At 43.9% G+C, this 27,807-nt stretch overlaps 1 protein-coding gene across 3 annotated transcripts; it reads right to left on the reverse strand.

Moving 5' to 3' along the window:
• Positions 1 to 697: 697 nt before the first annotated feature.
• On the reverse strand, positions 698 to 27,716 carry aass (aminoadipate-semialdehyde synthase). Of its 3 annotated transcripts, none has more exons than XM_054776314.1 (24): positions 27,557 to 27,716; positions 26,031 to 26,265; positions 25,788 to 25,964; positions 22,847 to 22,931; positions 22,692 to 22,759; positions 22,473 to 22,619; positions 22,334 to 22,412; positions 21,632 to 21,759; positions 21,335 to 21,483; positions 20,330 to 20,452; positions 19,453 to 19,564; positions 19,261 to 19,320; positions 18,527 to 18,594; positions 13,461 to 13,582; positions 7,166 to 7,295; positions 6,970 to 7,080; positions 6,759 to 6,867; positions 6,217 to 6,357; positions 5,975 to 6,142; positions 5,809 to 5,904; positions 2,588 to 2,703; positions 2,326 to 2,414; positions 2,039 to 2,215; positions 703 to 1,948 (listed from the first exon to the last, which is right to left on the reverse strand). In XM_054776314.1, exons 2-24 carry the CDS (start codon positions 26,247 to 26,249, stop codon positions 1,830 to 1,832), a joined length of 2,793 nt encoding a protein of 930 aa, XP_054632289.1. In that variant the 5' UTR covers positions 26,250 to 26,265; positions 27,557 to 27,716; the 3' UTR covers positions 703 to 1,829. The 3 variants fall into 3 exon arrangements, with proteins under 3 accessions (XP_054632290.1, XP_054632289.1, XP_054632288.1); XM_054776313.1 differs by lacking the exon at positions 27,557 to 27,716 and adding an exon at positions 26,687 to 26,958 and having other exon boundaries at positions 705 to 1,948; XM_054776315.1 differs by lacking the exons at positions 5,809 to 5,904; positions 5,975 to 6,142; positions 27,557 to 27,716 and adding an exon at positions 26,687 to 26,959 and having other exon boundaries at positions 698 to 1,948.
• Positions 27,717 to 27,807: the final 91 nt, after the last annotated feature.

Genomic DNA, 27,807 nt, shown 5'->3' on the forward strand with positions numbered 1-27,807 from the left:
TGTGCGCGTACGGCGATATCATCGGCAGAGAAGCCCAACATCGCCGATATTTTTCGGGACAGCCCTACAAATAATATAGCACTGTTGGACGTATAGTGACTGGCAGAACAATATATTCTTCTTCCACTGGATGGCAGAAGGTACATAATTAACCCCCTTGTCCGCCTGCTTTAATTCATACAACACAAGTCACTTTTTGGTGGCGTGCAGTGACATTTTTCCTTATGTGGTCAATGACGGTTGGGAAACACACTGCTTTAAGGAAATGGCACACTTGTATGTGTGTCTCAGAAGCGTAAAGAGGGAAATTATACGCCGGAAGTAGATCGTTTCAAATTGAAATCGCCATGACAATCCGCCATTTGCTAACAAGCTAAGCTAGCTTCATTGCTACTACGTTCAAGTTGTTTTTTTCACTCTGACGTCCAAGAGAAGACTGGAAATAATCCCACTTGTGAGTGAATAATCGTCAAGAATGGCACAGTATGACATGTACTATTCCTAGAGCAATCAACTGAAATTATGCTGAACCACTCTTCCACAGTCGTAGCGTTATCCACTGCACGTAAACATGACAGCTCGGAAGACGTCAGATGCGCATGCGTGACGTCAATTTTGCGATTACGCCATCGCTCGATAAAAAATGTTCAGGTTTCACAATTTACATTGTAATTTATTTCCTCAGTGTCTTTAGGGGGTCCTTGTGCTATTAAAAATCAGCGTAATAATTCAGCAGGCTGCGAGGTCAAAGGAACCAGAACAAAACTAGACGTTTATTTATACATTTTATTTATGTGGCATTCACAACACTGCACGTGTGTGCACATGGAAGACAAAGCAAATGATTCAAAACTATGTGGACGGTTAAGAAAAAAACCTCAGACCTGAAGGAGTGCTAACAAGGCAAGCATAAAAACAAGTGTTTAGTTGTGATCTTTGTCCTGCCTTACAGCGTAATATCGCCATCTTCCAAAAATACAACATCACCGGCGGCAAGCATACGTAACCAATTGTGCTTTCAGAGAAACACAGCTCGTGTTTCACCGGCACGCAATGTCAGCAAAGCTATCAATTAGCAGTCATGCCCGAGACTTGCACGCTATTCTTGACACAAAGCGGGAAGTCAAAGTAGAGACAATATTGTAGCTGCTTCGAGAAGAAAAAGGATTTAAAAACTATTGCAACATTCCATATTCCCCAAACGCTATCTTATCTTGTTATGGACTAAAGAATCCTGTCACGAATTCCACACTCATTTTGTTATGACGGGCTATACGTTCAGTAAGCTAACGTTAGTAGCTACACTTTGTTAAATTGCTCCCATTAGCTGAGAACAGCCAATTTGAGGCTCCCATGTAGCTGCATCGTGTAGCTACTGTAACACTGGCTAATACCGACCCCTTTCTGCTCACATTGTATGCGTCTCACCTTCTTACTTGCAAGTATTAGCGAAATGTTTGACCTGACTTTCTGCGTTTTGCGGCACCTTTCCTTGCGCAAGTTGCATGGGGGCGTGACTTGCGTGTCCGAGCAGGAAGAGGGCGGGATTATAGCGACACCCAACAACGACAGAATATCAGCTGTAACCTTTCAACTTTGAACTCAAATAGCAGCCTTTTTTTCTTATATTTTATTAATAACTTACGTTTTTTCCATTTCAAACAATATTTTCAACTGCTGAGACTTGCTGTTACCCTGTTGGCCACATATACAGTATATATGAATGATTTGTATGTGTTTTGGGAAGGAAAAAAAAAGCGCTAGTAAGTATTGCGGTGATTAGACGTGTAAAAGATTTGCAAGAGTTGAATTTAAAATGTTTGTGCTGGTCATTCCAGTAGGGTGCTGGTGTTGATGACGTGCAGACCCTCATCCTTCAAGCGCGCCAACGCCGGCACATAGATCTCCTTGGTCATGGGAAGCACGATTCCCTTGGATCTGATCTCACCTGGAAAGACGCCACATAAGGTGGCCATGTTTGTAACGTACAGTAAGCATCAATAAACCTTTTGACCAGACGCACACAGACGTGACTGACCGTCCAGGATCATGCGTGCGCTGATGGCTGCCGGGTAACCAACCGTCTTGGCCATGGCGGAGAAGCCGCCGATGTCTCCATACACGACCAGGCTGATGTGTTTGGTCTCCAGCTCGCCTGTAGGGTGGCGAAGGCCCAAGTCGCTCCTCAGGACGATCATGTCTCGCTCACAGTCGTCTGCAAGGGGGAGGAGACACACACACACACACACACACACACACACACAGGGTAGCATGTATGAGTGTGTCTCAGCATGGACGCCACATGGACATGAGTGTTGTTCTCACTGAAGGAGAGTTTAGCTTCCAGATGTTTGCTGAGGGCCATCAGCACACTGTCAGCGTGAGGAACCGGCTCATCACTCAGCATTCCAAACCTGTGCACACACACACACACACTCATTCCATAAACAAGAAATACACAGGTGTAGCATAGCATGCATAGCATGATAGCATGCGCTATATGTAGCGCTAATGTTACACAATCTGGCTGCAATCATGAGGAAGGCCCAAATAAAATGACAGTCTTTTTATTTTGACACACGCTCACCATCTCAGACAGTCCATCTTATTCTCATCCCGGCCAACGCAGTCCAACACAGCCGCCTCAAACGCATCTTGGGAGATGGAGGAGTCCACAGACATCACATGACACAACAATTCTTTCTGTGGACACAAATACATGGAGACCAGCATGAAGGCCAGAGTTAGCGTGAAGGCCAGAGTTAGCATGGAGGCCAGCGTGAAGGCCAGAGTTAGCATGGAGGCCAGAGTTAGCGTGAAGGCCAGAGTTAGCATGGAGGCCAGCGTGAAGGCCAGAGTTAGCGTGGAGGCCAGCGTGAAGGTCAGAGTTAGCATGGAGGCCAGCGTGAAGGCCAGAGTTAGCTTGGAGGCCAGCGTGAAGGCCAGCGTGAAGGTCAGAGTTAGCATGGAGGCCAGCGTGAAGGTCAGAGTTAGCATGGAGGCCAGCGTGAAGGCCAGAGTTAGCGTGGAGGCCAGCGTGAAGGTCAGAGTTAGCATGGAGGCCAGCGTGAAGGTCAGAGTTAGCATGGAGGCCAGCGTGAAGGCCAGAGTTAGCATGCAGGCCAGCGTGAAGGCCAGAGTTAGCGTGGAGGCCAGAGTTAGCGTGAAGGCCAGAGTTAGCATGGAGGCCAGCGTGAAGGCCAGAGTTAGCGTGGAGGCCAGCGTGAAGGCCAGAGTTAGCGTGGAGGCCAGCGTGAAGGCCAGAGTTAGCGTGGAGGCCAGCGTGAAGGCCAGAGTTAGCATGGAGGCCAGCGTGAAGGCCAGAGTTAGCATGGAGGCCAGCGTGAAGGTCAGAGTTAGCATGGAGGCCAGCGTGAAGGCCAGAGTTAGCGTGGAGGCCAGCGTGAAGGTCAGAGTTAGCGTGGAGGCCAGCGTGAAGGTCAGAGTTAGCATGGAGGCCAGCGTGAAGGTCAGAGTTAGCATGGAGGCCAGCGTGAAGGCCAGAGTTAGCATGGAGGCCAGCGTGAAGGTCAGAGTTAGCATGGAGGCCAGCGTGAAGGCCAGAGTTAGCATGGAGGCCAGCGTGAAGGCCAGAGTTAGCGTGGAGGCCAGAGTTAGCGTGAAGGCCAGAGTTAGCGTGAAGGCCAGAGTTAGCATGGAGGCCAGCGTGAAGGTCAGAGTTAGCATGGAGGCCAGCGTGAAGGCCAGAGTTAGCATGGAGGCCAGCGTGAAGGCCAGAGTTAGCATGGAGGCCAGCGTGAAGGCCAGAGTTAGCATGGAGGCCAGCGTGAAGGCCAGAGTTAGCATGGAGGCCAGCGTGAAGGTCAGAGTTAGCATGGAGGCCAGCGTGAAGGCCAGAGTTAGCATGGAGGCCAGCGTGAAGGTCAGAGTTAGCATGGAGGCCAGCGTGAAGGTCAGAGTTAGCGTGGGGGCCAGCGTGAAGGCCAGAGTTAGCATGGAGGCCAGCGTGAAGGTCAGAGTTAGCGTGGGGGCCAGCGTGAAGGCCAGAGTTAGCATGGAGGCCAGCGTGAAGGCCAGAGTTAGCGTGGAGGCCAGCGTGAAGGTCAGAGTTAGCATGGAGGCCAACACTGAAAAGTAAAGGCAAAAACATTTGCCAGCAAGACAAGTTGGGATGGATGGATGGAATTTGTCTGTTTGGAAGTAAATCCATCTTTGCACTCATCTTACGGTTGTTTCCATTCAAATGACATCACTTTTGTTTCGTTTTCAGTTTACTGTACATCTACATCTCTATCTACTGTACATCTACATCTGTATCTCTATCTACTGTACATCTACATCTGCATCTACTGTACATCTACATCTCTATCTACTGTACATCTACATCTCTATCTACTGTACATCTACATCTGCATCTACAGTACATCTACATCTCTATCTACTGTACATCTACATCTGCATCTACTGTACATCTACATCTCTATCTACTGTACATCTACATCTGCATCTACTGTACATCTACATCTGCATCTACTGTACATCTACATCTCTATCTACTGTACATCTACATCTCTATCTCTATCTACTGTACATCTACATCTGCATCTACAGTACATCTACATCTGCATCTACTGTACATCTACATCTACATCTACTGTACATCTACATCTCTATCTACTGTACATCTACATCTGCATCTACAGTACATCTACATCTCTATCTACTGTACATCTACATCTGCATCTACAGTACATCTACATCTACTGTACATCTACATCTACATCTACTGTACATCTACATCTCTATCTACTGTACATCTACATCTGCATCTACAGTACATCTACATCTCTATCTACTGTACATCTACATCTGCATCTACAGTACATCTACATCTACTGTACATCTACATCTGCATCTACAGTACATCTACATCTGCATCTACTGTACATCTACATCTCTATCTACTGTACATCTACATCTGCATCTACAGTACATCTACATCTACATCTCTATCTACTGTACATCTACATCTGCATCTACTGTACATCTACATCTCTATCTACTGTACATCTACATCTACATCTACTGTACATCTACATCTGCATCTACAGTACATCTACATCTGCATCTACAGTACATCTACATCTGCATCTACAGTACATCTACATCTGCATCTACTGTACATCTACATCTACATCTACTGTACATCTACATCTGCATCTACAGTACATCTACATCTGCATCTACTGTACATCTACATCTGCATCTACAGTACATCTACATCTGCATCTACTGTACATCTACATCTCTATCTACTGTACATCTACATCTACTGTACATCTACATCTGCATCTACAGTACATCTACATCTGCATCTACTGTACATCTACATCTGCATCTACTGTACATCTACATCTGCATCTACTGTACATCTACATCTACTGTACATCTACATCTGCATCTACAGTACATCTACATCTGCATCTACTGTACATCTACATCTACTGTACATCTACATCTCTATCTACTGTACATCTACATCTACATCTACAGTCATGGACAAAGGATGAGACCAGCCAGCTTCTTGCTCATTGTTACGTGCTGATATCGACAACAGACGTAAGAGCTGATAAAGTAACTCAAGTGATGAAAAAAAGCGAGTGAATGAAGCGCTGGTCTGATTCTTTTGTATCCACTTAGTTAGATTTGAAAGGTGAGTTGTTCCCAATGTATGCCTTGACATGGCAGGCGGCTAGTGAGTTGACTGCGTCCTTTTGGATTTCACTGCACCAGGGACTCAGGACTCAGTGCCTCGCAACATCTCTGGTCCAATAGCAGAAGGCTTACCCATGTGACCGTAGAGGAGGAGCTCTGCAGCATGGGACACGGATCACTGTTGATCAGACCCAACTTGACAAAACCACTCATGGCCGCTGAGAAGCCCTGCATGAGACCGCCACAGGTCATCATGACAGCTGGAACTCAACAAGAACCGTGTGTGTTGCTAACACACCTTGTAGCGTAAAGTTCCTCTGAGTAGCGTGTGCACCTTCTGTATGTCGTACAGTTCTGCATACTTGGTGCTGTCCCGATTGGGATAACCTTCAAAGTTGAAGCCAGGAAAGAAATCCAATGGAGTGGTGGCGTCCAGCAGAGCGCCCCCTTGTGGGATACTCACAGGCTGACAGAGACATGCACGCTGTTGCTGCTTGGCTTTGACACACGATAAAGCATTGTTGCTGTCAGCGTGTGTACCTTGTTGTCTCGCAGGAAGAGGGCGGGGCTGATCGTGTTGTGGAGAACGCCGTAGGGACTCCAGCTGAACTTGTAGCGAAGAGGATTGTCTGAACACTCGGGCGCAGGAAGTCCTCCGCAGAAGGAAACGTACGATTCCACCTGTGGCACAAGACACACACACACTATAGTTCCGGCAACATCCACTCATTGTGTGAATGCTGAGAAGACACAATGAGTGTGTGTGGCTCAGGTCGTAGAGTGGTCGTTGCTGGTTCCATCCACGGTGGGTGAATACAGATTTCATTACATTTCAACATTCATTCTACATTTCACTTTAGCATTCATTTCTGCTGAAGTTGCTTCATCTAGTTCAGTTTGTTGTAGTGTTGCAGTGGTTCCCCACCTTTTGAGTCGGGTAGCCCCTTCAGACATTTGACTAGAAGTCATGGACGTCATGGAAGTCATGTTTTTCATTTTTAGTCACGTACCCCCTACAGCAATCTGCGTACACGGTTGGAGTGTGTGTGTGTGTGTGCGCGTGTGTGTGTTTGCGCGCTCACCGTGCAGCCGTCAGCTTTAGCTTGATCAATACACTCCATGGCCAACATGTGATCAATACCTGGATCGAGTCCCATCTCATTAACGATGGTGATGCCCGCCTCCACCGCCCTGACACACACACACACACACACACACACACACACACACACACACACGACATGAAGACAGGATTTTATTTCTATGTGCTGCAGTTGAAAACGTGTGTGTCACCTGCTGTGCAGGTCCTTCATGGCAGGACTCAGGTAGCTGGCGGTCACCATGCTGACCTTCCTGTCAATGCAGTGTTTGGCCACTAGGGGGTGGAGCGTGTAGGGCAGCAGGCTGTGGAGGGAGGAAGGGGGGCAGAGTGACCGCTGAAGAAATGATGCTTTCCTGGCTTGTCCTAAGTCCTCGGCTTCATCAGTACCTGATGACCACGTCGTGGTCTTCGATCAGAGAGTTGAGGTGACCCTCCTGACTGCCGACGTCCAGCATGACGGGAACAGTGTTTGGATATCTGGCCGAGAGATCCTGCGCCTGCGGCATGCTCACCGAGGCTGGAGTCAAAACAACATCACTCTCAGCAATCTTTAGGTAGCGCCACCATGTGGATCTTATTCTCTTATTCATATTGTCCAACACCGCTGAGGTTGAGCATTTGGGACTCACGAGACGTCGGCAGCTCAGACATAAAGGACTATGAAGTCAGAGGCTGGGACTGGGTTGGCGCACTCGCCTACTTACACTTAGTGCACTTAGTCTTTTGAGTGTGTAACCCGCACCGGAAATGCGATCGGTTCTGTGCATTTGTGCAAGACCTACATCACGTCCTCCATTTCATATTGGTGTCCAATCCAGGGTTGCCCGTAGGCTTTTTTGAAGCTGTGGTGGTGGGCTGCACAGGAAGGCGGAGAGCCGCCGCTGTTACATCTGCATTATTATTATTTTTTTTAATGGAAAGTAGCAATTTTTCCTGACTTATTTATGTATTAACTTAAACTTTTTTCAAGAACTAGCAGAACATTATTAATGTTTCTTCTGTTCTTATTCATTTTCTTGTGTTTTTCTTTCTTTCTTTCTGCTGGGAGAATGAACAGAACAAGAATTTCATTGCATAGCAGAACTATCTGTTTTACTGTGCATATGACAATAAAACTCTTGAATCTTGAATCTTGAACATGACCGAGAACATTGCAAAACTGAATTTCATGGCAAAGTTGCTGAGAGCACCGCCAACATTGAAATGGCACTTTACAGGGAGTGCAGAGTTATTAGGCAAGTTGTATTTTTGAGGATTAATTTTATTATAGAACAATAAACATGTTCTTAATGAACCCAAAAGACTCATTAAAATCAAAGCTGAATATTTTTGGAAGTTGGAGTGGGGCTTTTTTAGTTTTAGCTATTTTAGAAGGATATCTGTGTGTGCAGGCGACTATTACTGTGCATAATTATTAGGCAACTTCCTTTCCTTTGGCAAAATGGGTCAGAAGAGGGACTTGACAGGCTCCGAAAAGTCAAAAATAGTGAGATATCTTGCAGAGGGATGCAGCACTCTTAAAATTGCCAAGCTTCTGAAGCGTGATCATCGAACAATCAAGCATTTCATTCAAAATAGTCATTCAAAATAGTCCAATACGGTCGCAAGAAGCGTGTGGAAAAACCAAGGTGCAAAATAACTGCCCATGAACTGAGAAAAGTCGAGCGTGCAGCTGCCAAGATGCCACTTGCCACCAGTTTTGCCATATTTCAGTGCTGCAACATCACTGGATTTCCCAAAAGCACAAGGTGTGCAATACTCAGAGACATGGCCAAGGTAAGAAAGGCTGGAAAAACGACCACCACTGAACCAGACACAAGCTGAAACGTCAAGACTGAGCCACGAAATATCTCAAGGTTTTATGGACTGATGAAATGAGAGTGAGTCTTGATGGCCCCAATGGATGGACCCGTGGCTGGATCGGTAAAGGTCATAGAGCTCTAGTCCGACTCAGACGCCAGCAAGGTGGAGGTGGGGTACAGGTATGGGCTCAAAGATGAGCTTGAGGGGCCTTTTCAGGTTGAGGATGGAGTCAAGCTCAACTCCCAGTCCGACTGCCAGCTTCTGGAAGACACCTTCTTCAAGCAGTGGTACAGGAAAAAGTCCGCATCCTTCAAGAAAAACATGATTTTTATGCAGGACAATGCTCCATTACATGCATCCAAGTACTCCGCAGCGTGGCTGGCAAGAAAGGGTCTAAAACAAGAAAAACTAATGACGTGGCCTCCTGGTTCACCTGATCTGAACCCCATAGAGAACCTGTGGTCCCTCATCAAATGTGAGATTTACAAGGGGGGAAAACAGTACACTGAACAGTGAACAGTGTCTGGGAGGCTGTGGTTGCTGCTGCACGCAATGTTGATCGTGAACAGATCAAAACACTGACAGAATCCATGGATGCAGGCTTTTGAGTGTCCTTGCAAAGAAAGGTAGCTGTGAATGTTGAGCTGTTATATTGGTTTCCCTGGTGAAAATAAACAATTGAAATGGGTATATATTTGTTTTTTGTTAAGTTGCCTAATAATTATGCACAGTAAGTCGCCTGCACACACAGATATCCTTCTAAAATAGCTAAAACTAAAAAAGCCCCACTCCAACTTCCAAAAATATTCAGCTTTGATATTAATGAGTCTTTTGGGTTCATTAAGAACATGTTTGTTGTTCTATAATAAAATTAATCCTCAAAAATACAACATCAGCTGGGAAAGCTGTACACACCACGTGTCTCTGTTGCACAACTTCGACACACAACTAGTGTTTTGAAGACAAGCCCTAAGTTATATGATGATGACAATGATACTTAAAAAAAAAAGTGATCGATGCATCCCATGAATGTAATAGCAACTTGTAGCTCTGAGCTAGCTGGATGCCGCCATCCAGGCATGTAAACAAAAATGCCAGAAAGTGGAATGAGATTGAAACGTGAGTGATCACACACGCTGGCATAGATAGGCTTAGCATGTGACAAGCTGTCGTTAATTAGCTCCACATTTTACGGTCAGATGTTCATTCTCCCCATAATAAGACACAACGTGAAAGCCAACACCAGACGTGTTGCGTAACTGCTCACATGCCGGCAAGGCGGGCAGGCGATTCCGGTGCATGCTTATCAAAATAAAGCGCAGTGAAACATTTTTATGATATTTTAAATCATTTTCAAACCAACTGTGGTCAATTTTTAAAAGGTGTGGCTACTTTTATTTTGTAGTGGCGCACCGCCACAATCAATTACATGTAGCGGAAACCCTGTAATCCCCACACGGCGCAGCGGTGAAAGCCTGTAACTGTAAGTGCGGATTCCCCCTGAAAATGAGACTTTGTCGAAGGTTGCATGTGTTTTTGTACTTCGGATACTGCCTTATCCTGATTGCTAAACGAAATTACGAAATTACTATGCAGACTTAAACCATTGCCATCGTGAGGGGACAAAAAAAGTGAAGCTCAAATTCAAGCCATTCAAGCGGAAGGATGCCAACATCAGACTGGAGTAAAAGATATGGAGAACGATTACATATCTATCTGTGCTCATGTGGAACTTTATCAAAATGTGACCATGCAAAATACACATTTTTGACCTGGAATTACTATGAAATTAATTAAACAATTCATTATTTCAAGTTAATTCAGATAAAAAGGTTGAAGTGTGCAGGAGTAGGGGGCACCTGGCTTTAGGCCAAAGATCTAGAGGATTCAGCTTTTCTAAACAGAGAAATACCATCCGTCCAAACATTAAAAAAATAATGTTTGGACGGATGTTTGGTTCACGCTGTGTTAAAAATAGAAAATAGATCGACGGATGGCGTAAATTTCACATGCTGAGTAATACAACACGTGACTGCGGAACAAATAGATCGGCCGGACATCGACACATTCTGCACATGTGTGGAACGCGTAGTGTGTCCGGTACGAATTGCGTAATCCACCACCCTCAGTAGTCGCCATCTTGGCTACGTAGCTGAAGGGGAGGCTGCAATGTGCAATGACAGGAAAGGATTTTGGGAAGGCACCACACTGTCAAAAATCCACACACTCGGGCACCAAGTACAACACAGGTGTCCAAAGTGCGGCCCGGGGCTGTGAACAAAGTAATGGTATGAGGAAAAATGTCATTTTAGTAGCATGAAGTTGAAATATTAAAAGCCAAAAACAATGCCTAAAGTTGTAATTTTTGGAAACTTAGGTTGGGGGAAAATGTATAACATGGGAATAAAGTCAAAATATTAGAAAGAAAGTTGAAATATTTGGAAAATTATACAGAAAGAATCCACAGCAGAAATGTGACCAGAGTAGAGTGAAAATATTATGAGGAAAAAAACATTTCTAATGAGAAAAAAGTTGCAATTTTATGGGAATAAACTTGTAAAATGAGGAAAAATATCATTTTGGTAACACTGTTGAAATAAAGAAAAAATACAATATTGTTGAAATGGAAAAAAAACAGCTGTAATTTTATGACAATAAAGTCAAAATATTAAGAAAAAAGTCAAACGAATGAAGAACAAAAGTCGCAATTTTACAAGAATAAACTCGTATTACTCGTCATTTAGTAGCATTTCACCAGTCGAACCTGTCTATAGCGGCCACTAAAGGGAAACGGCAAAATGGCCGCTATAGGCACGTGGTCGTGCCATTTTTAATTTGTGCGAGCACATATTCACATGTCTGTGATTAGAAGCTTGTTGTGTTTGCAGATACATATAATTATACTATTACATGTTGGCCAGTAGAGGGCACTGTGGGACTGCGGATAAAAGTTGTAAAGAACAACTAGGCTTGTTATTCTACACCACCCACAGAACAAAGCTGTGCTACTATAGTATATATACACGGCGGAGTGTCATTACAGCTTTAGTTCAACAGGAAGTGACGGTGGGCGTCCCGAGGAGGAGAGCTAGGCTCAGTGCTAGCTGTGAGTTTGGAGAGAGTTGGGAAGTGTGTTTATGCACTTTAATGGCTTTATTAACAGCGGAGAACACTGCAGGACTTTACATCCACGTAAAGTCCTGCAGTGTTCTCCGCTGTTAATAAAGCCATTAAAGTGCATCGGCGACGTGAGTCTCTCCTTCCCCACAACAAGCGGCATTACAGTATTGACCAGTGCACATTGTCTCACACCAGGAAATTAAAGGTGTCACTGTCTGCAACAAGCTCCAAAGAAGACGGCTTTTTTATGTGGAACAACTGACAGTTTGTGTGGATCTTGTGAATGATTGTGACTGAGCTAGGACTCAGTAATTAAAGTCTGCACACGACGGCTTCATTGATTGAAAAACTAAACATTTTCGTGCATGAAGCTTCTGCTTGAGTCGGTAATTTGGCCGCTATATGCGGTCAGATATTGACCAAGGGATACAAAATGGGTGGCCGCTGGCCGCGTTGGACAGGTGACTGCTATACACAGGGTCTATAACACATTTGCTGCGGGGGATTTTTCAGTAGCCGCTATAGGCAGGTGGCCGTTCTATACGGGTGGCCGCTACGACAGGTTTGACTGTATTTTACAAAGGTGAAATGCAGTTTTTTCTTGAGCTACATATATCTTCTTAGCATATCTCAATGTGTTGCTTTAATATATATCAAAGTGGCCCTTGCATCCTTTCATTTTTCAGTATGTGGTCCTTGCTGGAAAAAGTTTGGACACCCCTGAAGTACACAGTGCACACAGTATACTTACTGAAGTGCACTGACTGAAGTATTCCATTTGAGACACAGAAGGTGCTAGGCTTTTTCTTCTGCTTGTTGATCTCTGATGTGCCTCAACAACACGACAGAGGGACATCCAGTGTGTGTCCTCCAACGTTGAACTCTTTGATACTATTAACCCATTCGAAATTCAACCCCTCCAGTAGTGGCCATTTTAGAGCATTTTGACTGATCTTTCAAGGCACACAGAAAATTGTCTTCTATGGCTATATAAACATGGAACCTACCAAAAGGAAGATTAGGCTCTTGTCTTTCATCAGAAAAAAAAGTCTGTTACACCTTTTTCCGTTCTTTAGTAATCAGCAGAACATAGGTAAGTTTCAGGAAAATATCAGTTCCCAACTAAAAACGGGATAAAAATTTACATTTCAAGCATAACTTCCACTTTGACACAAACATTTTGCTTTTGTGACAGCTCAAATATCTAAACTGTAACACAAAGTAAGGGTTGTTTTACATCAAAATAATTTACACATAACACCATGAACTATTTACAATTTTCACATTTGGAACTAACCGGTGTGCGGGCACGCATGTGCGCACATGCGTTACCATTTCCCTACACTGCATAACCTTCTGCACGCTACACTCCTCCACGCTCTCTCACTTCCTCCTTGCTGTCAAGTATGTTAATAGGTGCAAATGATCCATGCCGAGCTCTCATCAAATGCACTTCTGCCACCATGTGGCAGTTTTTATGGCTTAAAACTGCTTTAAACAGTGACAGTCATCCCTTAGTGTGTACTTGCGTCACCACCTCTTTCTGCCTCTCACGCAAAAAACCCTAAAAGACGTGTTGAATGAGTTAACAGTGCTTCTCTTTACACTTCATGCCTGTACACATAAAGCTTTTCTTGGGCTGGAGTTTCACCCTGGAACAGATTACTTTTATTTCCAAATCCAAACAAATGAGAACATGGCCATCTTTCCAGGAGGCCTCAGAGGTTCCCCTGCACATGGCGGTAATCATCACACTCACCCACTGTGACCTGTGTCTTGGCACTCCGGGTCAGGTATTCCACCACGGGGCTGGACACGTATCCAGTACCAAGCAGCAGAACTCGCTTCATCCCGCTTTTCTTCAGGATCTGAGACTTCTCTCTGGTGGAGTCGCAAAGAAGACACAAAGACTTCAAAAGGTTATTGTGCACACAGTTATGTGAGGATTGTGATTTCCAAATATTATTACAATAATCATCATTTTACTGGAAGTCACTTCTACTCCTTATGAAGAAAGTGAGACATAACTGCCCCCCCATTCAGTCCAGCAAGCTAGATTAGATGAATATATAATAATGACAGAGTATTAGTGTGACCTTTGGTGTTCCTCCACCAGCGCCAACACTGCCCCCGATTCTGCCCCCACAGGAGTCAGAACACCCCACCCCTCCGTCTCATTAGCTGTGCGCTAATTGGTTACGACAAATGGCAGCAGGTCCGGCTGCACGTCTGACTGGGGCCTCCCGCTCGTCTTAATTAAAAAGCAAAGAAAAGACGAAGACGTTTTTCATATCTGAAGGAGGAAAACTCAGTCAGGGGATTAAAGATTTGCTGGCTTGTCTGCCAAAACTAGAAGATCAATTAGTCTTAAGACAATAGTCAATAAGTCTTAAGACGCGCCCTACATAGGAGCAGGAAAAAACAGAAGAATGATAATCATCTGCACAGTCAACGCTTCTTTCAGCGGTAACGTGAGAAAGTAATCAGATTACAAGACCAAATTTAGCAGCTGATGACGCGGACAGGAAAATGACACAATTATGCCACACGTTTAGGAAGGTTTCACTGATGACGACGACGGCTCCTGAGAATTACAAAGAAAAAAAGATGAAAAAGAAGAAAAATATGAGGAAAAGAAAAAGAAGAAAAGAGGGGAAAAAAGGAAAAAAATGAAACAATAAAAAAAGAAAAAAATTAAAAGGAAAAAGAACAAGAAAAAAAAACGAGTACAGAAAAATAAAAGCAGAGGGAAAAAAAAAATAAGTAAAAAGAGGAAAAAAGAAAAGTACATACAGAAGAAGTAGAAAGAAAAAAGATGAAAAAGAAAAATATGAGGAAAAGTAAAAGAAAGAAGAAAAAAATTAAAAAGATGAAGGAAAAGAAAGACGCAAAAAAGAACAAGAAAAAAGAACACAAAAAGAAAGGAAAAAACAAAAATATGAAGAAAAGAAAAAAGAAGAGGTACGTACACAGAACTACAACCACCACAACATTTGTGTGCATATGATTTTAACCATTTAAACTCAGTTATGTACTGTACTATTATTGCACTATTTGTATATGCAGCCTCGAAAACACACACAAAATACATATACAGTCAAACCTGTCTATAGCAGCCACTGAAGGGAAACGGCAAAAGTGGCCACTATAGACAGGTTGGCGGCCATTTTGAATTTGTGCGCACACATATTAACATGTATTCACAAAAAGACTGGAGCAAAACCAAGAGACATAGGGGGAAACGCTCTGTTGACACATAAACAGGTAGGTAAATCTAGGAAACAGCTCCGGTGAGGAAACTAGTAATATCAATAACAACAATGAACCAGCGCCGCACATTCGACGGCACCGGCCTTTTATCCGCCACAAATGTTAATTGACCGCAGCTGCGCGGCCACCAGGCAAGAAGCGGCTGCCTCTTCCTCCCCGGAGAAGGCACAGCCCGCCAAATAAGAGCGCAGGACAGGGTCTGTGTAGGGTCAGGACAGGGGACGCTCGCTCCTGTCCTGCAGAACGTCACAAATTTCCATCTTAGATTTTTTTTAAACACAATTTTAAAAGCAAGAAATAAAAATTTTAGTGAACTAGCCCAAGGATATATGTACAGGATACGCGTGAAGCAGTCATGAATGGGTGTGTGCCTGAACAATTGAGTGCGGAGGAGGTGCGAAGATCGTCGTAAACTAACAATACCATCGCTCCTTTCTTATTGAATGGGCTTCTAATCTCTAATTAGTCGGCAATTAAGTGATATTTTAGATGTTTTATTCAGGTGTTTGGGCTATTTTAGAATCTATTCACAGCATTGCAAAGTGGGAAGATTACCGTTTTGGCCGTCATTGAATCTTTTCAGGGCGGCATTGCAAAGTAAGAAGACGGCTTTTTTAAGTCCAACTAGGACTCAGTAATTAAAGTCTACACACGACGGCTTCAGTGATTAAAAAACGAAACTTTTTCATGCATGAAGCTTCTGCTTTAGTCGGCATTTTGGCCGCTATATGCGGTCAGATATTGACCAAGGGATACAAAAAGGGTGGCCGCTGGCCGCGTTAGATAGGTGACTGCTATACACAGGGACTACAACACGTAAATTGTCTGCGGGGGATTTTTCAGTGGCCGCTATAGGCAGGTGGCCGCTAAGACAGGTTTGACTGCATGTATATACATTCTTTTTTTTAAAGCGTGCTTCTTTTTTGACCAACCAAAATGTCAGGGCTAGGGCATACGCGCCTAGAAATACAGTAGATTGTGTGAGTAGGAAAAATAAAAAGGCAGCACACGTGCGAGTACATTTTCCAGCCCTTTCATTTGCATTTTGCTCCTCAAATAAGTCCACACAAAGTGAATCAAAGTACTACTTTCCACGTATCTGTATAGAAATCTAAAAAGCCTCCTACAACCTTTCTTTCTTCGCATCGGCAATCTCCAACACAAAGAACTCTCGCAGTGACGTCTCCGCCGCACAAGCTCCACTCACTGACGCAGCCAATTGTTAATAGTTGGATACTTGAGCGTTGCAGGAAAGACGACTGACCTTAAGTCCGGTGAAAAATGAAAATAGGGTCGTATTTTCAAAGTGGAACCAAGGAGTGAGAGGAAATTGGTGAGCCATCTGGGACAACTGACAGCGTCTAGACAGAGGAGATGGTAGCTGCTTGCGTTGGCTCTAGTGTTACCGACAGTGCTAGCAAAGTTTACAAGACTAAATCAGATTGGATCACACTCTCCTCTCGGCTAGAGTTTGACAATAACCTCATGTTCTGTGAATATTGCAAAGGGCTGAAGCAGGCAGGTAAAAAAAAAAGACAGCCTAACAAAACAACCACTCCAAGCAGCACATGAGCTGTCTGTCATGTAACTAGTAACTAGTTAACTAGTTAGCCACAAAACAAACCAGCCTTGACGGTGACCGCAGAGAGATGTAGGCCTTATCATGGCATGCTGTATGTACCAGTGCACGTGTGTTATGTAGTACGTTGTTTGAGTGTTAATAATAAAACTGTGTGTAAAATTGTGAAATTTCACATTGCTACTATTTTTTTTCCATTTAGGAGCACCTGTGCTCCTAGTGAAAAGCCTGAATGTTAAAAAAAAAATAAAAAATCCACACGTGGAAAGTATCTCACTATTTGTGCATAGAAGGTAGTTTTAATAAGGTCAATATTATTTCACATATTAGTACACTTGTGTGTATAGTTTCCCCTCAGGCAGCCAATCAAAAGCCTTCAAAAGAACGTGTCCTGGTCAGCCCCGCCTCCTAAGACTCCTCACAAAAGCATTTTAAGCTAGGACATGTGTTCCGTGTCCATCTTTTGACTCAAATGTGCGGAAAGGTAAAAGGGATGGACTGGACCGAGTGGTTGTCGTGAGATGCTAAAAAGATGTGAGGTGACTTCTACCCGTTCAGACGGGAGCTCAAACTGTTGGAGCGTCATGCACGATGCCAAGGCGCAGGCATCTTGGCACAGCATCACAGACAGGGGCGGGGCTGCCAGTAGCATTGGGCGGAGCATCCAGCGGGAAACTAAAGAGCAGGAAGAAGAGCAACTAGCGCGACCAGCAAGCAACAAGCAATTTGGGCAGCAAGTAGAGGAGAGCTTCTAGAGGTGGACCTTGACTAAAGTGTACTTTCACTTCTATTTTACATTTTAAACCAACAGCTACTACCTGTCCTGATACTACTACTTCATTCCCACACTTTTATGTAGTTAATAGTAGCTGGAAATGAATAATATTTCAGCATTAGCCGACAAGCTATGAGCATGCACGTCCACCTCTATGAGCATCAATAGCGAGTGACAAGACGACGTGTTACCTGTCGTATAATCTTCTCTCACACACACACACACACACACACACACACACACACACACGCGCACACACACGCACACACACAAACAAACACACAGTCCATTGAGGGAAGTCATTTTCACAAGCAGTCATAAAGCAATGCACAGGTACCAAAGTCAACTACAGGTGGTCCTCGTTTACGCACTCCCAGAAATGAGTAATACTGTACAAAAAGAAAAACAACTACTGGTTCCACAATCCATTTGTGCCATAAGACATCATCTGAATCCAATTCATCCGTTCCAGAAAGACAAAAATGTTAACACAAAACTTAATTTTACACGCAGAAAACAATTCAGAATACGTATAAACGACGAATGAAAGTGATAAATGAACATTTAAGTTTACTTTTGCCTTCACTGAAGACGTGATTGTTCCCAAAGACGCAATGTGGCGGTGGGATCAACACAGACACCGCTTTCCTGTTTTACCATGAGTTATTTCTTGAATTCTGAAGTGCTTCCCCCACCTCAGGTCTCTGCTTTTCGTTTGATCACGGCTGTAAAATAAGCCAAAATGGAGCCCAAGAAAGTTGCAAGTGGCAGCATTTTGATGCAGAAAGTGGGACACACTACTGAATTAGCTAGACCTAGAAATAGCTCGTAGGAAAACACCAAGGTGGTGACCGCATTGATCTCGCTGCTAACCAGAAAATCTACGCAAACCAAGGTGACATTTTGGCGTAAATTTAGTGCTCTTATTATTGACACTTTCTCCTCCCGATGTCCCCGTCTCTCCCTCCTTTGCAACACCCCTTCCAGCATGCAAGACAACCACAGGGATAAAAAGTTAGGCATTGTTTTCTTTCTTATGAGCCTTTTGTTTCATTCATATTTAATCTGTTGGTGTTAATTTTGCTATAAATTCTGACTTACACTAAAACTCGACTCAACATCATAGCAACAGATCTCATTCATAAGCCGTGGACCACCTGTACTCTTTTTAAAAAGTCAACATATATTTTTTTGGTCTTACCTCTTCTCCCTGAGCTTCTCGATGTACTCAAACTTTGACGTCAGCGCTCCGTTTGAGGTGATTACTGCCTGAATTCAACCACAAAATCACATGTCGTTAGGCAAGCACATAAGCTTAAATGGCTACTCATCCACTACTAACTGCTAAGGTCAAAGGTGGGACATTTCATGCATTTTGTCGTTTAGTTCAGTTTAATATTTGCACGAGGAGTTTGTAGTTCATTAACAAATGTACAACAAACATGACCGAGCTACTTTGTATTTTTTTCCTCCTTTAACTGGCAACGTAACGAGCCCTTCGTAGTCATGCTAGCTCCGTTTGCTAAATCTCACTCGAAGCCGGAGAGAAACTTTTAAAGCTCTTGGCGATTGCGGTTGATAAAAGTCACGCGAGTGCAACACCACCGGGAAACATCACCGCGTTGCTCTGAAAGCTTCAACCTGTCCACAGTGGTTCTTTTTACGCTCTCCTAAAGCGCTACATTAGCGTAAAGTTCACGCGGAAGAGGCACCCGCATTTCCTTTTGTATGCTTTCACTATAAAAGCATGTATTCAGAAGCTGCCGGGGCGTCATTCATACCGCCCCTATTTGCAGTTTGCTCACTTACTGGGTTTCAAATTAGCCAGATCAGGTTGAAGCATGTCAACTGGAGATATCTGACAACAAGCATGAGAACCACAGACGCCAAAGTGCTTGCTTGTTTTAGAGGGAGAGGACAGAGTGGAGAACTTACGTCTCTGACTTGCGGACTGAAGTCTTCGTCTTCCAGAGGTCTGCTGGCGTCTGAAGGCAGCTGAGGGTGACAACGCACTGCATTTGGAATCGAGGCAAGCAAAACAAAACACACAAAAAAACCTGTCTGCTGTGTTTGACTTGACGTGGAGGATCCAGCCTTGCCCTCCAGCAATACGTCGGCACGTCATACCATCTCCCAGACGTAAGGAAATAGGCGATCTCCAAAGTACTCTGTGGCCTCGATTGGCAGCTGAGCCGGAAGGTTGTCGATGGAACACATGAGGATGCCGTTGCCTTCCACACTGAAATGATAGCGTGCGTCCTGATCACTTTTTAATATCATTTGATTATAAAAAATGTTAATTACCTTTCTTTTTCTTATATTGTTATGGATATTGTTATGGATGGCATAACTAAAGTGTCCTTAATTGTTTAAATAAAAAGGAGCTTCATCCCAAATTAAAATTATATTCCAACACTCATAGTTTAGCAGAAAACTCAAAAATATGAACAAAAATTAGATGTAAACAGGTAAAAGAGGTTAAAGTAAAAAAAAAAAAAAAAAAAAAAAAAGTTGTGGGTAACCATAGTATATGCAGACCAGAAAAACTGCTATTTAAAAAAAAAAGTGATTTTGTTGTTGTTATGTTTTGGACCATCCATCTGTCTTCTTTCGCTCATCCAAGGTCGGGTCACAGGGGCAGCAGCCTAAGCAGCAAGCCCATACTTCCCTCTCCCCGGCTACATCATCCAGCCGCTCCCGGCGGATCCCAAGATGTTCCCAGGCCAGATGAGAGACAATGTCTCTCCAATGTGTCCAGGGCTTGTTTTCCCTGAGACCCCCTACCGGTCGGACGTACACTGAACACCTCCCCAGGGAGGCGTCCGGGAGACTTCCTGTCCATCTGGCTCCTCTCAATGCAGAGGAGTGGATATACCCTTTTGGACACGCCTGTTTTGGGCTTCTACAGTGCTTGTCAAGCTACCAAAAGACACTCTTTTTTTGTTGTTGTTTCTCCTTTGAAAAGTAATAATGGGCGTTGCGTGGTACTGTTGAGCATGTGTACCTGTCATGGTCGATGTGCTGGTCGGCATCATACATGCAGAAAGGCTTGTCGATGGTCGTGCACTCGTTCATGAACTCGATGGAGCCTCCCGTGTCGGCGGATATGTCGCAGATGGCCAACAGCCTGACAGCCGGAAAAGAGCAGAAGTCAACACTAAAAAAAAAAACAAGTGTGTGGTGGTGGTGGTGGTGGTGGTGTGGGGCGGGGGTCTCTTCTACTCCTGACGTCCTGAAGTGCGGCACACAAAGGGGTGTAAATGTGCAAAAACGTGCCCCGCTACCTCGTTGCCTATGCTATCAGTTTTATGACAAATACACCACATGGTGGCACTAAAGTTTGACCCTATAAGTCGTAAAAGTCGTATTCAAAGCACCCACTGTAACTTCAGGGTGTTTAGTTGAATCCCCATGAGAGCTGGTACACACCTTTAGGTGGCTGACAAGCACGTGTGTGTACATTTTGAACACGATTGCTAGAAAAACACGGCGCCATGAAGCTGAACGTCTTAAGCAACTAATTGTCCAAAATCCTTGAGCATTTGTCTAACGATGATAAAACTTTGAGAATATATGTATTACATGTATGCTAGCATGTCTCCGGAAGCATTTTTACCACAACCCATAGGGGGCGCCACCAATGTCAATGACATGTCATTTGGGCAAATGATAAGATCCATCAGCCATCAGGCTTCTCAACGAAGCATTCACACGCCGCACGCATCACACTCATAACTCTATTTATTTATTTATTCATTCATTTATTCAATCTTGAAGATGGTGGGGTGTCACATGACTGTAGGTTTACATTGAATCTGGACTGAATGTAAACAGCTAACAGAAGCAGAGCTTGTTGACACATTTCATGGCATAATAGTTCAACAATCACAAAAAAGCCTGCAAAATCCTGGAGGGACTGATTCGTAACTGTATAATGTGCCAACTAGTGGTCAGGCATGCACATTGCACTCTTTGATTCATTGTGTAAACGTACACGGGTTGGACTTACTTGTGAGGCAGCTGAGGCATCCCCTCATTTGTCGGAGACGAGCTTTTGGACGGTCGCATCAGCTTCTGAGCGTCCAGCCGCCTGAGGAGTCGGGGGGTCTGAGGGTCCCAGTAAATGCCGTTGATCAGGCAGTTTGTGTAGGGCGCCACCTGTGGGTGGGGGTTATGAGGAGGTTTGCGTTACCAGACATCTAAAGTACTCTAATCTACTTGTGAACATTTTGTCCTTGCTGTTGAACAAGAGTCAAAGTGATTGACAGCAACAAGTGGAGGAGGAGCTGGGGGAGGAGGGCCTCACGCTGGTCCTGAAGTGGGACGTGTAGAGCTCTGGGTGGTTCTCATACTCCATGGGGTCGTAGATGCCATCGCTCTTCCTCATCAGGTGGTGGTGGCGACTCAGCACAGTGGCATACACTTTGGTCATGTCTAAAACAACAACAGTAGTGATTGGTGACCCGGACGTGATCCGGGGGGGCAGTTGTAAGGAAGACACAGTGTTGGTCTCAAGCAGGACTTGATACAACAGAATGAATGCAAAGACAGGAAACTCCTCTATGGTGCCTACATATTCATACTTGAAAGGTGTCCTTATTAAGTGCGTTTATTGTCAACGTTTTTCCTGGGGCGTCACTCTCTTGATGTCTGCTAGCAATAATATTTGAACATGCTAATAAGCGTGAAATTAGCCATACAAAGTCCTTTATGAACACAAAAAGTTGGTCAGTATGTTGCAAGGGAGAGTCCTATCGAGCCAACAGGAAATAGAAATCAACCAAAAAGAAAACCAGCAACAGCGTCACACATGAAGACATTTGGAACAGCCTTGAAATGTGTCAGCGTGAATGCACTTGTGCACTCAAAAGGCTAAGTGTAAGTAGGCGAGTAAGTACACAGCGAATGAATGAATGAATGAAACATTTGTGGTGGGTCTCGGTGAGTTCGGTTGTGGAGCTTCCTGGTACCATCTGATCACATGACACATACCTCCACATACACATACCTCCAGTTTGACACACGTCCTTCAGCTCGTGAGGCTCCACGTATTCCACAGGAAGCTCGTTGATGATGTCCTGTGCTCCCTGCAGAGAGGAAACAACACTACAGCACGCGCTTGCTTCCAAATGTCCGTTTTGACGTACCTTGGAGACGTTGCCGGTCCCCGTAAAGCAGAAGGTGACGGGTCCAATGGACTTGGGCATGAGGCCCATGGAGATCTCATAGCCACAGTCCCTGACGGCCTGAATGGCCTGGCTGACGTTGCGATAGTTGTGAGCCATGCCGATGTGCTGCCGGCAGAACAGAGCGAGCATTACGTGAGCGTGCCGGTACTTGCGTTGTTTATTTGGCCTGAGCGTTACCATGAAGGGAGTGTGGTGGCCCAGCGCCAGGAAGCGAAGACCCAAACCGTGCAAAATGTTGATCATACCTGAAGAAACAATCAATGAAATCATTGTAGATGTTCTATTCATGTATGAAGGAGTCAATGAGCTGAGAGTGGATATTGACCACGTACCTGCGACACCCGCCCACTGACCAAACGCTACGATGCGGTAGCCGTTAGCGTCCACCATCTTCTCATAGTCGATCAGGCGAACCTCCTGAAAGTGTTTTCAAATCCAAAATCATCATCATCATCTACTTCATAAAACTTCAAAGGCAAATGGAAGAAACATTTTTGCTGTGTCTCAAATGGAATGCAGTAATCCCTCGTTTATCACTGTTACTTGGTAGTAGTAAGATCCCTAATTCATAAATGGAATATTTTTGTAGTTAGTGCATTGAAAACCTGTTTTTGAACCTTCTAAAGTTGCTTTTTAAACATTAGAGCCCTCTAGACATGAAATAACACCCCTATAGTCACCTATACACTCCTATTACCCAATATAGTAGACATAACAGAAAATAGTGAAAACCTGTTTACGACCTAAATAGTTTTAAACATTAGAGCCCTCTAAAAACGAAATAACACCCTATAGTCCCTTTTACGCTACTTTTATCCAATATACTAGACATAAGAGAAAATAAGACAGAAAACCTGTTTGACCTTCTAAATACAGCTTTAAACATTAGAGCCCTCTAACACGAAATAACACCCCATAGTCACCTTTAATGCTCTTATTACCCAATATACTAGACATAAGACAAAATAAGACAGAAAAACGGTTTACGACCTTCTAAAGACGCTTTTTAACATTAGAGCCCTCTAGATATGAAATAAACCCCATAGTCACCTTTATACTCCTATTAACCAAAATAGAAGACATAAAAAGAGAAAATAAGACCAAGAAAACCTGTTTACGACCTTCTAAATACAGTTTTAAACATTATTAGAGCCCTCTAGACATGAAATAACACCCCATAATCACTTTCACACTCCTACTACCCAATATAGTAGACATAAGAGAAAATAAAACACATTAAGCATGGAAAACATGTTTACAACCTTCTAAATACGTTTAACATTACAGCCCTAACCCAGCCCTAAGACAAAATAAGACCTAATATAGACTCACACAGAGTGACAAGTGTAGAAGACGACACACGTCTTCAAATGCTTCTTCTGAATGCCTTATATTTGTATTTTACTTCCTTTAGACATTTTTTATGCTTGAAAATGCTTAATTTAGGAAAAATGTAAAATTTGCTTAAATATGCATACTTTTTCAAATGTTTTACTAATAATTGGCCATATTCAACCACAAAACAGTATGATTAATAATATATTTTTCAAAAATCGTGTTAGAGTGAAAAAAAAACTGGACATCGTTGCTGTTTTTTTAGGGTTTTTTTTTGGTCGAAATACCGTAGGTGTCTCCCATGATGTCCATTGTTGTCTCTCTCATGCTAACTCATTTTCTCTCTTTAGAACGCACAGAAAAGGGTAAGAAATATGTGTTCATGTTTCACAAAAGGATTGTGGATGATGGGCAATATTCCAAAAAATGTGCAGTTTTCCTTATGAATGCGACTTAAAACAAGGCCTGTACAGCTGGTCAAGCTTTTACGATGGCCACTGTTTGACCCAGGAACAGATTACCTCTGTTGACATGATTTCCTTTTGGAATACTCTTTTCTAACTAACCAACCGTGACTTCCAATTAGTTATTTGGGTCTGAGCAGGTGGCTCTCAGGTACCACACGTTAAGAGTTACTGTTGCTATGGCAACCCAACATCTGCTTTCATGTCTTCGACAACACAGATACACACTTTCATTTTGTCAAGGTTTTTTTTTTCCACATTCCTGGTCTAATTAGACTAATAGCTAACACACACACACACACACACACACACCCACGCAGGCACGCACACCTACAGCTTGTAAAGTTAAAAGACTAAACAAGAATCTCTCACACACACACGACCTTGATCCACTTATCATTCAGCTTCTCCATGGAAGTGGTGTGGAGTGATGGCGTACATGTACAATAACATGTGCATGATGGTGTGTCTACTTGTATCTACAGTATGACTCTACGCTAATAATTAGTACCTCCCCTTGTTTTCAATAAAGTTTGTGTTCTACTTCCTGTCTTCACTGGATCTCATTCTACTTCCTTTCAGTGCGTCAAGGGTTCAACATTTCTAATAACCCATAAAAAACATCAATATTTCTATATATTATTTTCTTGTAAAGGCTATGTGTGCAGACGATTACAAGCCGTAATGTCAGACCATGTTTAATCCTGATCTGATCCAGATTTGTCATCAATGCAAATGCGACATGTCAATTGCAATGAATTGTGACAAAAATATTTTGCCGTATGCGTATGCATGAGCACAAAACATGTCAAACCCAGTTTAATCCGTATCTAATCTAGATTTGGGTTGAATCTAAATGCAATAATGTAAAGGTACACTGGGTAGCGACTCTTCTGAGTAACAGTATGGGTATGCAGGATCAGAAGATACTGTATAATATCGAACCAAGTTTAATCCAGATCCCATCCAGATTTGTCATCAATGTGAATGCAACATGTAAAGTTGCAATGAATAGTGACAAAAATGTTGTGCTGTATGTGTGTGCATGAGCACACCACGTTTAATCCAGATTTGAATTGAATGTAAATGCAACATGTAAAAGTGCACTGGATAGCGACTCAAATGTGTTACTGTATGTGCAGATTCAGAAGATATAATCTCAAACCAAGTTTAATCCAGATCTGGACTGAATGTAAATGCAAATTATAAAACTGCACCGGATAGTGACACAAATGTGCTACTGTATGTGTATGCAGAATCAGAAAATATACTATCAGAGCAAGTTTAATCCAGATCTGATCCAGATTTGTCACCAAAGTGCATCATTAATCACCACACCGTGCCATGTGTTCGCTGGGACAGACACTGCTACCAAACCAAAATGAATCCAGATTCAGATTTGCAGTGACCATGTTTGGACACGTCTATATGTCGTTTCAAATAAAGAGTTAAGCAGCGCCACAACAGCGCTCACCTTCTTGAGGAGGTCATCCAGCAACCCCATGTTGGCCTCCTGAGCCTTGATGGTATGGGAGAAGAAGGCGTATGTCTTCTTGGGAATCACTTTTTCCTCGGGCGGCCTCTTCACACCGATGATGAGCGACGCCTGAGAGATGTCCTCCTGGATGATGGCGCCGGCTTTAGCGTAGAACTGAAAGCAGAAGAACCCGTTTTAGCTTGGGGCTAAGAAGAAGTTACACACATCTACTGATCTAACCTTCTCATGAATCGCCCTACGGTTGGATGGCTGGACCAGAACTTTGATGCCATCCTGCGTCAGCTCTCGGACGTGGCGGGGGGCCAGTGGCGCCCTCCTCTCCCACGGGTTGATGTCCTCCCGCCGTATGGCCATGACAGCCCTGTGGTGCTCATAGCGCCGCTGGCCCACTGGGCAGCTCGGCCTCCTGCGGCCATTACGGCTGAGGAGTCGGAACATGACTCAGACCTTCTGCCTGGAAAGCCCAAAATAAGGAAGCAGATGCTCTTCATGTGGCATGTTCTCCCCCGTGCTTGTGTGGCGCCCTCCCATATCCAAAAAACATGCATGTTATGCCAAATGGAGACTGGATTGATGGTGTGTGTGCAGCTAGGAGTCAGAGGTGACAGGTGTGTTGTCTACACCACATACCCCCGACATTATAATACCTGTTGTTGTCCAGGCCTGATGTGTTTAAGTACACCCAATTAATCCAGTAAAGTAGTTATTTACATTCACGTGAGTGCGCCAGATTTACTGAAGGCCAGAAGCCGCGTTCCAACCTGTTGAACGCACTGACTGACTTCGATGAACCGTGTCGGCGCCTTTCAGTGAATTCCACTGAGTTGAAACTAGAATGAGCGGAAAAGTGAGTGGCGTGCGGTGCTGCTTGTTACCTCTTCCTGGCGGCGTGGACGTCTCAAGGCTGACTGGTCAACTTCCGGTATCGGACGAGCACGTCTCCGGACGCGCACTTTCACAACAAACCTCGACACAGGATCGACTAGTTTAGGACGGGATCCAGCTCCCGGAGCGGGTTGGAGTCTCCCCTTCGGAACCCCGTCGGATAAATACGAAGGCGGTCCGCTTGAGGTTTTAATGTCACTCAGAGGTGAGACCATGGACAGACAACACGCACGCACATGACTGTTTACCAGCTTCCGGTTACAATTTCAGAATAACGCGTCACTGCTTCGCAAAGCACCAGTTCATTCATTACCCATTTTAAAATGAAAACGTTTTCTCTCCATTTTTATACTAAATAAACCAACTGATGGCTTAGACTGTAAACATTGATGCTTGTATGAGAGACACAACAACATAATTCCAAACACTTTCTTGAACTCGCCAAATTGGAGCAACGGAACTTTATTTTGAAAGCAAATAAAAACAATCCATTTCCCGGTACTCTATGCTGGCAAACTGGGTGGAGGGAAATCTAACATTAAAAAAGGCCCATTCTGACTTTTGCCCACAGTTCAACGTGTACTTCGTGGGAAAAGGGCACAGTTGGTGGCGGAAGTTTGTCGTGTTTTGACTCAACAACTTTGACCGAACGACTGCTGCTACTTCAGGTACACAAAGCTGCGCAGTCATAACAATAATGTTGTAATTGTGTAACGGGGACACGATCATAACACAAAGTCACACAGTAAATAAACGAGGTAGAAGATAAGTGTCAGAGTGCAGTAAACAAAAAGAAGAGGAGGGAATTGAAATTCCTGGTAAATGCACAGCAGGCGATGATAGAGAAAGTGTGTACTCACGGGGGCTTCTTTGGCTCTTCGGGGTTTCTGTCCCTTTTTCCTTCAAGCCCCCAAATCATTTAAACACACTTTGAATCTACTTAAAAAGCGCATCAGAGGACAACTTGTGGGTACACATTCGCCAGCACGCCACGTGGTTTTGGAATCTCAGAGGGGACGTGAACGCGTCCGCCCTCGTGGGTGCAAACATGTCGCACGCTGATGACTCGACCTAAACAACAGACATTTTATACATAATTATACATATAAGA

Source organism: Dunckerocampus dactyliophorus, chromosome 5 (assembly GCF_027744805.1).
Source record: "Dunckerocampus dactyliophorus isolate RoL2022-P2 chromosome 5, RoL_Ddac_1.1, whole genome shotgun sequence".
Classification (NCBI taxonomy): Eukaryota; Metazoa; Chordata; class Actinopteri; order Syngnathiformes; family Syngnathidae; genus Dunckerocampus; species Dunckerocampus dactyliophorus.